At 45.0% G+C, this 12212-nt stretch overlaps 1 protein-coding gene across 4 annotated transcripts in view; it reads left to right on the top strand.

Moving 5' to 3' along the window:
* The window catches only part of TPCN1 (two pore segment channel 1), a 62866-nt gene that overhangs the window by 20296 nt on the left and 30358 nt on the right, over window positions 1-12212 (top strand). For all 4 annotated transcript variants that reach the window (XM_063086921.1, XM_063086923.1, XM_063086922.1 and 1 more), the window contains exon 3: window positions 10564-10691. In XM_063086921.1, the coding sequence (XP_062942991.1) occupies window positions 10564-10691 (128 nt within the window). The remainder of the gene's footprint in view (window positions 1-10563; window positions 10692-12212) is intronic.

Raw genomic sequence — 12212 nt, forward strand, 5'->3', positions numbered from 1 at the left:
GGATGCTGCTGCCCGCTGTGCTCCAGAAAACGGAAACCTTGGATTCCCAACAGGGTCGTTTCTGAGGCTGCATGCGTAGCAGCCAGCTGTTCTGCAGGGAGCGTCTGGGCCCTGTTACATCAGCATGGAGGAATCATTACCATCTGTGCAAACAGGTCATCCTGGTTTGTCTGCCTGTTCTCTGTATGAGGAATTTCTCTTGTACTTCGAGTCCGTTTTTGTTATTGTTTTGAATTCTAATGTGTGTTGGTTCAGTGGTTTCTTTCTGTTCCTTCCTCATCTCCTCTGAGTGATTTTATGTTCACTCCCCTGGGCTGATTGCCAGGATTCAGGGAGGGTAGTTTAGGGGTTGGAGCCGCATAAATCTTTAGTGGCCAAGGTTCATGACCTGAAAAGGCTGTGCCTGTCCTTTCAGTCTGGTTTTCATAAGAGAGCTCTCTGCCCAGGGAACCAGAAGTGCAGAACAAGATGTTTCCCTTCGTGGAACTTTCCCTGGAGGTGCAGAATGCGATCTTTTCTGGTTGCCAAGAATGCTCCTGGTTAGCTTCCTCTGCTTGCTTGCTGTGAGAGCCAGGGAGACCACCTCTTCCACCTGCCTGCGCCAGTGCTTGTCTTTCTCCTTCCCTCCCAAATTTCCATCTCAGCCACCTCCCAAAGTCGGAAATGCAGAGGCGAGGGCCAGCCATCATCTTCCTGGAGGAGGCAGTGGAGGGCCAGCCCCCCGACAGCCCTGTGATGAGGTCATCCCATCTGTTCGAGCTGGGCCCTAGCGGTATGCCTTGGTCCTTGCCTTTCCAGCTCACCTGGAAGAACCTACCCTGCTCTGGGCGAGAACGGCACCAAAGTCAGAGGTCTCTAAATAATAACCAGTTTGAGAGGGCCGGTCCCAGCATGTAGGATGGGGCTGGACTGGGGTCACTTGGTGTGAGACCATCTGACTGCTTTGTTGGATGGGACTCTTCCCGTGCAGAGGTTACTCCAAAGATTTGAGTGCCAACCTAGAGATTTGGGAGCCAGAGTTTCTCCCAGGAAGTGCAGATTGGGCTCAGTGGTCTGTGGGCAGGAGGGAGCCAGGGCAGGGCACTAGGTCACTAGAGCAGGTTGGTGCCAACAGCCCCTGAGGTCTGAGGCTGCCCAGGCAGAGGTCCCGGAGTAGACCCAGTGGGCAGGATCCATGGGCTTCAGTGGGGACAGACCATCTTCCAGTTGTCATGCCTGGTGGTGACCAGTCAGGGCAACTGGGAGTTCCTGCATATTTTCTCGCTTACCACTTTGAGGGAGTTTGTTCTAAAGAGGCCGGGCTCATGGGCCTCAGTTCCCCAGCAATCGGGCTCATCCCTCCAGACCCCTCCCCATCTGAATTCACAGGCCCATCCTCTGTCTCACTGGACTTGGCTGCCACTTGGCCCTCTCACTGTTGACACGCCCCTCCTGCTGCACCCTGCCTTCCTGTCTTTCACAGGCCTTTACTGTCCTTTCTCTTTGGAAAGCTGTTGCGCCTTTGAGCATACCTTATACTGGAAAAGTACAGCACTTGGGAGTTGGAGCATTTCCATCACCTCTCTGGCCACTTCTGCAACCTTGGAAGTGGGAAACAGGGTTAGAGCAGAGCAGGCGGGCAGAGAATTAGAACCCACAAGGCAGCCCAGCCCTGCCTCTGCAGTGCACTGAAAGTGCTTTTGGACTTGGCTGGTGTGGCTGTGCCGCTGCGGGAAAGCTACGTATGAAAGGAATGGGACGAGACAGTGGCTCCTGGCCTTGCATTTGCATCTTTCTATAATCCCTACATGTGCTGCCTAGCCACTGATGCCTGGGTATAAAGGAGTCTCTTTGAAATCACCTGTGGCTTTCTTGAAAAGTCTGTCAGTGGCCCATGTCACCCAGGGTCTTTCGGCCCTCTCTCCATATGAGAGCCACAAGCAAACGATCGTGCTTTGCCTTGTAGGACCTTGTAAGCACGCCAAGTTCTGTTTTCTGAGACAGTGTAAGGTTGAATGGTTAGAAGCACGGAACAAAGTCTGCCCTGGGAAGGGAGAATTCTCTATTCTTGCCCCTTAGCTGTTGAGTCATGTTTTCTTTCCTTTCTTTTTAAGGTTCTACCAAATTAGTCTTATACAAAATTGTCCCTCTTTAGCAAATCCTTACAAGAATGGCCTTTAAAAAATACAAAGAGATTATGTCATACCCCTTCTTAACACCCTCAGTCCCGCCCCCTGTGCTTTGGCTAGTGGTTACCCTCATTCCCGAGGGCTCTCTGCTCTCTGCCCTCCAGGCAGTGGGCATCTTTAAATGCCCCAGGGAGTGTGCAGAATCTTCAGGGCAAGATCACTTCCATTCAGATATGTTTGTTGGCCACTTCTCCATTGTGCCCAACACCAATCTGGGCTCTGGGGGCACCACAGTGAACATGACAAATGTTCCTGCCCTCGTGGAGGTGACATTGCAGGCAGGACAACAGGCCCAGAAGTAAACAGATGCCCTTTCAGGTGGTGACCCCATAAGGAAGCATCAAGCAGTGTGAAGGGGACAGAGAGTGATGGCCACGTGACTTCATAGGAAGGATGAGGGCAGCCTATGGTAAGATGATCTCTGGGTGGAAAACTGAAAGATGTGAGAAAGCTGGCCATTTAAAGATCCGAGGAGGGCAGTGGGACCAGCAAGTGCAAATGCCTTTAGGCAGAACATTTTAGGTGTGTTCCAGAATCATGAGGCCAGTGGGGCGAGAGTGAGAGGGTGAGGGACAAAATGACAGCAGAAAGGTCATGGGGTCAGGTTTCATAGGACATTTTAACCCAGGGGAGGGCTTTAGAGTTTTCTCAAGAAGACAGTTTATTGTTACACTAAACTAAAAATTTACTTAAACCACACATACACACTCTCTCTCTCTCTCTCCAGAAGATTTCTCCAACAGGTGTAGAGAATAGACACCAGTGGGGCAGGATGGGGAATGGGAGACAAGTCAGCGGAAGGGGTTGTGCTAGTCTGGGGTAGAGATGGCTTGGGCCCTGGTGTGGAGGAGCCAGTGAGAAGCGAGATGTTGCAGTCCAGCTGCAGCCAGGATTTAGGAGCTCTTCAGTGTAATCCTTGAGAAGATGAACCTTCTGATTACCAAGGCTGCTCCTGCCCTGAGATACTCTGTTGATGCAGCTGTTCCACTCAGCTCTTGTAGGTCAAAGAAAATATGCTCAGTCATTCCACCAAGACTTCCTCCTGCCTGTCTACCAGTCACTTGTGGTCCTCAATGGTGTATCTCAAGAGCTCTGGCCAGTTCGAGTGACAGCCTTGTGAGGACAGTCACTTACTCTCTTTGATTGGGATCGTAGATACTAAACCTGTCTCACAGCTGCCTGCTGTTGTCAGAAGAGACAGCGGACAGCAGTCACCCCACGGCCAACACTGGGTCAGCAGAGTCACCTTCCACATTTCTCTAGTGAGGGATAAGTGATGAATGATTGTGTTAAAGAGAGCTCTAGGCAGGATCCAGGAGGTCTGGGGCCTGGGCCTGGCTCTGTAACCAATTGGCCCAATTACATGGGACATATCTCATTCACTCCCTGGCCCTCAGTCCCCACCTCTAGAAGGTGGGCATTGAATTAAGTGGTCTGTAGGATCTGTTCCAGACCTGACAGTCATTGTTTCTATGGTGGGCAGCAGAAAGTACCCAAAAATTGAAGAAGGAAAGCTTCATTAACAGTGCTCCTCAGACTCTGTGGGGAAGGACCTATACTTTCGTAAAGTACAATGAAAACAAATTACAGTTGACCCTTGAACAACATGGGGTAGTTAAGTAGTTAAGTGCTAACAGTACTACTAACAGTAGGCAGTACTTAACTATCTGCCTCAGTATGTCATGAATGCATGACAAGAATTTTCCAATATATTTATTGAAAAAAGTCTGTGATAATTGGATCTACACAGTTTAAACCCATGTTGTTCAAGGGTCAACTGTACTAGAAAAAAGAAATATTGCATCAAGGCCACTTAGTATGAAGGTTTCTGAACACTGTCTCTAATTCCTGGATTTCTCTCATCCTGGACTGCCTTCCTTGTGCAGGCCATGTGGAGTAACAGTGCTCCACAGTTTAGCTTAGTTGGTTCTGAGCACAGACCTCATTCATTTTCCAGCTCTTTCACTTTCTAAATGTGTAAGACTCTGAGTAAATTCACCAGTCTCTCCATGCTTCCATTGCATCATCTGTAAAAAGGGGGTAGTCATGACAACCCCTCAAAGGGTTGTCGTGAGGATGAAATTATTTTATATGTGTGTGTGTATATATATAAAATGCTTAGAGTAGTGGCTGGCACACAGAATATGCTCTGTAAGTGTTTGTAATTGTAGCAGAAGCAGAGTTGCTGAGATCTGAGCTAGACAGATTGTGGGCCACAGTTACTCAGCAGGTGGGAGAGGGATGTGTGTGCTAAAGATGCCATTATCCCCCAAGCAGCAAGACCGTGTTTGTGGAAAGCTTTAGTAACCAGCAAGATCCAGGAGGCTGGGCTTTCTGCTGATTGTGGCATGCTGGCCCCCAGGGCAGCTCCCGTGTTTGGAGTCATTTTTAAGGCCATCTGCATGCAGCTGGTACTTACTCATAAACATATAGATGCCTCAAGTTGCAAGGGCAGCTAGTCCAGCTCCGCACTTGCTGGGTGAACTCCTCTCTGTTGAAACATCCTTGACCAATGGCTGTGGAGCCTCTTCTTGAGGCCCTGTGGAGCCTCTTCTTGAGGCTCTGCGGTGGGGTACTTGCTGCCTTTGCAGACAGGTGCCCCTAGAGGGCAAGGGCTATCCAGGTACCCCCAGTCCCTGCCCAGGGCCCAGCACCTAGCAGCTGCTCTTCACCCCAGGGGTGCCCACCCAACAAATGAGTGATGAACAAGGCAGTTGTTGGTTTTAAAATATTTTTATTATTTATTAAAATTTATTATTATTAATTATTTCCAACCAACAGATTATATTTGCAATAAAATAACCAATACTTATATACCCAGCTTTAACAGAGTTTGGCATTGACTTACTTATTTTTAATCAATCAAACCCTACAAAAGTAAAGCCCTCTCTGCCCAGTTCATTGTTGGGCAGCCCTGATTGTTAAAAAGTCCTCATTCTGCCATTTGCAGCCCTTTCACATGTAATCTGTGGCCACGGGGCACACATTTTGTCTTTGTGATGCTCACTCTCATGTGGGGACTCCAGCTGGCTCCAGGCATCTTAGTGCCCTGTGGTAACCAGTTGTCCTCTGGAGCAGCCTGTGAGCCCCAGGCTGAAGGCCTACCTGTCTGTGAGGAGCTTGGGATAGCAGTAGAGGAAATGGAGAGGGATGTAGCAGAAACTAGATTCCAGAGACCCTTGCTTGGCATTCCAAGGAGGCTGAGTCTTTTTCTGAGGGCAAGCCATTGAAGGATTTTCAGCGGAGAGTTACACCATCAGACTTAGACTTTACAAACTTCATCCTCAACAAGGTATACGGATTAGCTAGTCGAGAAAGGCCTGGACAGCAAGAGCTGGTCTGAAGGCTCTTGCAGTCTTCTAGGGGAAAGATAGCCGGCCCGAGCGAAGGTGGGGAGTAGAGATGGGTTGAGTGAGGACACCCTCCCAGACCTGTGACTTATAGGTGTTGAGGAGTGAAAAAAAAAATGACATCAAATATTTCTGGCTCTGGGCCAGCCTGTGGCTCACTTGGGAGAGTGCGGTGCTGTTAACACCAAGGCCACGGGTTCGGATCCCAAATAGGGATGGCCGGTTAGCTCACTGGGTGAGCGTGGTGCTGACAACACCAAGCCAAGGGTTAAGATCCCCTTGCCGGTCATCTTTTAAAAAAAAAAAAAAAGATTTCTGGCTCTGAGGACTGTTCTCCCAAGGCAGCCACAAGCTTGGTCCTTCCTGTTGCAGTAGTCCTGTTGGTGTCAGAGGCTGAATGGGACTGTTTGTGGCTCTGAGGGGGTTGTGTATCAGGGAAGAGGAACTGTCTCTCACTCAAACCAGGGCACTGAAAGATACCAACGGTGGTCTGCTCCCAAGAAAAATCCAATGCTGGAAGTGTGAGTGAGGCATGTTAGCCAGGAGCAACCTGGACTGTGGGACACTTTAGGCCACCTGATCGCAGTGGTGCTGCAGTGTAAGTTGTGAGATGCAAAGGAGTCGTTGAAGAGGGCCAGGTGCCCTCTCCCCACCAGGAATGGGTCGAGAGAGCTCCTGGGTGTGAGGAAGAAGCTCCGGTCAGTTCACCAAGACCCATGAGACAAAGGGCTAGGAAGGCTCAACGGGGGTCTCCAAGGCAGCAGCTCACATAGACAGTCATGTAATGGGTGTGGGAAAGTGACACTAATGTCTACCACCATCTGTGCCAGCTGGCCGCCGCCTACCCCACTCCATCACTGTTATTTATTCTACCTAAGACTCCGCTGTGTTGCTGGCACTGGCTCCTGCCATGGTGTGTGAAGGTCATGGAGGATGGGGCATGGGCACACGAGGAGGCAACACCATCCAGCTGCCTGCCTGTGGCTTTTCCCACTCAAGAGTCACATTTTGGCTCATGCTTCCCTAGTCCACGTGAGCAGATTGAGGAAGGTGGTTTGACCTTCTGTCTCCGCCGAGGGCTTAGTTCTTTCAGAAACAGACATTGAGATCAGAGTTGGGAATGCTGCTCTGTTGGTAGAGATGGGTCAGAATTATCAAGTTCAAATCACATCCAGATGTCCCACCTCCCACTTATAACTCCACTCTCGTGTGAAACCACTATTATATTTTTGGTCCTTTTAGCATAACCCTGTCACCCTGTTTGAGTTTCTGATTCTTGAGAGGCTTGTAGTCCACTGACTAGGAGCTAAGCAGCCTGATTTGGTATCCCAGCCCTACTTTTCACTAGCTACATGACCCCAGGAAGTTACTTAGCCTTTCTGCAGCTTAGTTTCCTCAAGTCTGAAGTAAGAATTATCTATTTCATAGGGTGGTTGTGAGAATTAAAAGGGTTAATAGATATAAGGTATTTAGCTATGTATCAGTTATCTATTGCTGTATAACAAATTACTCCCAAAACATAATGCCTTAAGATAAAATCGTTTATTTTGCTCATGAATCTGCAATTTGGGCAGGGCTTGGTGGAGGTGGCTTTTTTCTGCTCTATGCAGCATTAGTTTGGACAGCTTGACTAAGGTGAAAGGATCTATTTTTGAGATGGTTTATTCATGTGGCTGAGAAGTTGGTGTTGGATGTCAGCTGGGTGCTAGGCTGGGCTGTGGACTGGAGCCCTTAATTCTTCTCCATGGACCTCTCCACCAGCTGCTTGGGCATTCTCGAAAAATGGTGGCTGGGTTCCAAGAGCAAGTGCCCCAAGAGAGCAAGGTGGAAGCATTTTTATAACCTCAGAAGTCATGAGCGTTACTACCTCTGTTCTTTGTTGGTCACAGCAGTCACAAAGGCTCACCTGGTTTCAAGAGGAGACACAGGCTTTACTTCTTTATAGGGAAGTGGCAAGGTTCTAGAAGAGTATGTAGGGTGAAAGGTAATGCCGTGGCTATCTTTAGAAAATAGAATCTGCCACAGAATAGGTTTTGGCACACAGTAAGCCTTAATAAATGTTTGCTACCCCTAGTTTAAAATACTTGTCTGTCATTTCTTATCCCACATTCCTCTTCCTCAGAGGGTGGTAGTTTAGCATCGTGGTTAAATGTATCTGCTGTGGAGCCAAGCTGCTTGGGGTCAAATCCTTGCTCAAACCCATGTAGCTGTATCATCTTGGACAACCCATATAACTCTGCGATCTTGCTTAATGTCCTTGCAGAGCAGAATTTGTAACAGTATAAATTTTGTGGGATTGTTGTGAGGATTGCATCAGTTAATCAGCATGGAACACGTAGCACAGAGCCTGCAAGTAGCGTTAACTGATTACTATTCTTATTTGCTTCATTGGGACATTCCCTTCCAGAAGATTCTCCTAGTTACATATCCTAGCAATGAAGATGAAGCTTGATGCAGAGGAGGTTTGTGAACTGAAAGTCCCTGCATTTTTAGAAGCACAGAGGCTGGGAGGAGAGAAAGGGAAGTATATTGTTATAAGATTGTTATATTATGCATTAAGTGGCATAAATATCACTTGAAGGTGATAAATTAAATTATATACTACAAATCCTAAAGCAACCACTAAAATAACAAAAGAAAGTTGTAGCTAATATGCCAACAAAGGTGATAAAATGGAATGTTTAAAAATCCTCATTTAATTTGAAAGAAGGCAGAAAAAGAGTAAAAAGAGAACAAAGAATAGGTGGTATAAATATAAATAGTGAAGTGATAGATTTAAACCTAACCATATTAATAATTACAGTAAATATTAATGATCTAACTACTTCAGTTGAAAGGTAGAGATTATCAGACTGGGGGAAAAAGTGACCAAACTATATGCTGCCTGTAAGAAACACAGTTTGAGTCTAAATACACAAAGAGATTAAAAATAAAAGGATGGACCTGGCTGGTTGACTCAATTGGTTAGAACATGGTGGTGATAACACCAAGGTCTGTGGTTTGAATCTTGTAGTAGTCAGCAAAGTAAAATAAAAGGATGAAAAAAGATACACTAATCAGTATTCAAGAGAAATAATCAAAAGAAAACTGGAGTGGATATACTAATAACAGACAGAGTAGATTTCAGGGCAAAGAATATTATCAAGGATAAAAAAGTTTATTTCATAGTGATAAAGGGGTCAATTCATCAAGAGGGAATAATAATCTTAAATGTTTATTCACCTAATAACAAAGCTTCATAGTACATGAAGCAAGAACGGTTGGAATTACAAGGAAAAATAGGCAAATCTACAATTATAGTAAGGCATTTCAATACTACTCTTTCAATGATTTATAAAGCAAGTAGACACAAACTCAGTAAGGGTATAGAAGTTTGAATAACAGTATTAACCAGCTTGACCTAATTGACAACAGCAGATTATGCATTCTTTTCAAGTGCACTTGGAACATTTACCAAGATTATATTTGGGGCCATAAATAAATTTAAAAGGAAAAATTAGTTTAAAAGAGTCAAGTCATAAGTATGTTCTCTGATCACAATGCAATTAAATTAGAAATCAATAACAGAAAAAAAGAAACTAAAAATAATTAGTTAAAAAAAGAAGAAAAAAAGAAATCAGTAACAGAAAGATCTCTAGAAAGATTTCCAAATATTTGGAAACTAAACAATATACATCTAAATAAGTTGTGGAGGCCTGGCCGGTTAGCTTGGTTGGCAAGGGTGTATGATGTTATAACATGAAGGTCAGGGGTCTGGATCCCTGTACTGGCCAGCCGCAAAAACAAACAAAAAACCCCAACAGATTTCCAGAACCAGTTGTCCTTGCCTAGCAGCTCAAGATCAGAAGGACATTTTGTGACCCAACAGCCTTATGAACCCTGCCAATTTCCTGCCCTTTACTGCACAGTTGTGAGCCTTACACATTTGCTTCCTGCCAGCAGTGCAAATCAGTCTCCAAACATTTGAGTCTTTATTTTTCTACAGGTGCATCATTTAGAGTGTAGATTATAGAGGACCAGATTTTCATCCTAGATTCACTTCTTCCTGATAAAAAGTTAAAAGTCATTTCTTAGGGCCATTGTTTACCATGTGTATCAGTAGACTCTTCCATTGTTGTGACAAACCCAACTCAAACAGACTCTAATAGGATCTTTATTAGCCCAGATTTTTGGAAGGTAAGGACCCCAGGGATATAACTGGTATTGTCTCTTTGTTATTGTTTTCTCCTTTGACTTCTTTGTCTGGCAGCTTTCCCCATGTGGTAGCGAGGCAGCCGCCAGCAACAACAGGGAAAGAGCCCCTCCTTCCTAACTGGTCTGGGGACAGTTCCAAGTTCAGCCCTTAATGGCTGAGATTGGGTCAGCAGCCTTGCCTGACCCAATCCCTGTGCCCAAGAGAGGCTAGGGATTCTTATTGCCAGGTCCAGGTCACCTGCCAGCAGCCAGGGTGAAGTTGGCCAGAGCCAAACAACGAGGACAGAGAGCAGGGAGGGGGCATTCTGCAAAGGCAGATCAGAGCAGGGTTACTGGAGGATGTCAGCAGGGAAAAGCAACAGATGAGCTTTTACCAGGGCACAAATCCAGTTATTTTTAATTTTTGACTTAGTGGAATATTAACATGCCTCCAAAAGCCAACAATATACAAAAAGCATACTCCCTTTGAGTGACGCTTAAACACTTGTTCCTCACAACCCTCGTAGGCAACCAATTTCATTGAGCTCTGATTTTTCCTTCCTGTGTTTCTTTTTATAAAGATAAGTAAATATATTTATGTTTTCGTTTCCTATCTTTTTTATACAAAAGATAGCATACTATACATGCTCATTTGTACTTGTTTTTTTCACTTAACAAGAGAAAGAAAAAGATTTTTAACCAGCCATACCAGTTCTTGCTGGCATTAGTACACAGGGTTGAGCATTGACTTGTAGATAATGGGATGTATATATGAGCATATGAAATGACCGCCAGCCTTCTCTTCTGCTGAGTGGTGTCTTTATACTCTTAAGCCTGGGTTGTAAGTGAATCTCTCTCTTCTTCCAATGCAGATGGGGGCAGCTATGCCATCCACGACTCCTGGGCCCCCAGTTTGAGCTCCATAGGGGAGAGTTCCCCCTCCAGTCCCACCGGACACAACTGGGAGATGAATTATCAAGAGGCAGCCATCTACCTCCAGGTAAGTGTCTCCCAGTCAGCACCTGGCCATTTTCTGCACCTGTTGGTGGGGTGGGGGCAGCCAGGGCTCTATTAGACACCTAGATGTTCAGTTCTGGCTTAGGTTTTAGCCCCTGCTCATATGTGAGCTTCTTATCGGTAAGATGGGGAGAGGAAACCTGGTTGTGCCCATGGGGGAAGGGCACTGTGCGCAGGCTTCTCCTCTGACCCCGTTTGTGGCTGTGCCTGCTGCTGAGGTTTCTTGAATCTGTCCAACTGACCTTTCCTGCCTGTCCCCTGCCCTTTCTCAGGAGAGAATTCTTAGTATACTTAATACTATAGCAGGGACTTGTCAACATAGTGTGGGGAACCTCAGAGATCTTTGTTTGTTTCTTGTTTACTTGTTGCTGCTTTCATGTTTGCTATTTCATGCTTGTTTTTTTTTCCTTTTTGTAAAAAAGAATACTTCTACTTTTCTGTAAAAATAATACATGTTCGTTACAATAAGAGGAAATGAAAATACATTCACCCAAGGTAGTCATTATCAACATGATTTCCTTCCAGGCTAAAAAAAATATGTATTTTGAGAATAATTTTAAAGTCATGTGGTATCATCTGCTTTTTTTTTTTTTTTTGATAGCATGTGGCATAAGCTTTTTTCTCATGTTACAAGCCTTTTGTAAACATAATTTAAATGACTTTAAATTACGTTAGGTAAACTATCCTAATTTACTTAACTGTCCTGATAATCTTAGATATTTTCCCTTATTATAAATTACAGTCCCAGGACAGTCTATACCTAGAACACACACATGCACTCTCTCTAATATCTGGGATTATTTTACAAGGGAAGACTTTAAGAGATGAACTTACTGGATGGAAGGAGTCATTTTTTAGGGTCCTTGATATCTAGTGTGGAATACTCTCCCAAGGATGTATGGCCTCTGAAATGCCAGTCTTACTGGCTGTGGCATTTTCATCATAATCTTGTTGCTTTTGTCACTATAAGATTTTAGTTTCTGATGTGCATTGAGTAAGGGTTTGGGTGAGGAAATAGAGTTTTTCTTAAATTCATTGGAATGATAATTTTTCCTCACCTTTTTTCTTTGAAGGAGCAGTCCACTGCAAATATTTGTTTTCATTTAAAAAAAATATTTAATTAAATTCAGATATTTATTTGATAGTTGTTCAGTTGCCTGCATGTTTCTCCTGTTCTTCTACAGTTTCTTATACCTGTGCTACTAAACAAATGCATTTTGATTCAGGTTAAGACACTAGAAATGTAGGGAAATTTTAGCAAGCTCAGGCATACCTGGCAATGATCTAGCAGGGTCACCTTGTGCACCTCACCTTCTCTGAGGTTGAATATGAGCATGGGATAGGTCAGAACACAGAATTAGAATGGCCTGGGGGACCTCAGGAACCTGATAATTCCTTATTTCCCTAAGCAGATGAGAACATTGGTAGTAAAAACATGGTCTTTGAGGGCACCTAGTAATCTTTGGAACAATACTCTGAGGCTGTTATGATCATCTCCTACTTT

This window comes from Cynocephalus volans, chromosome 2 (genome assembly GCF_027409185.1).
Source record: "Cynocephalus volans isolate mCynVol1 chromosome 2, mCynVol1.pri, whole genome shotgun sequence".
Classification (NCBI taxonomy): Eukaryota; Metazoa; Chordata; class Mammalia; order Dermoptera; family Cynocephalidae; genus Cynocephalus; species Cynocephalus volans.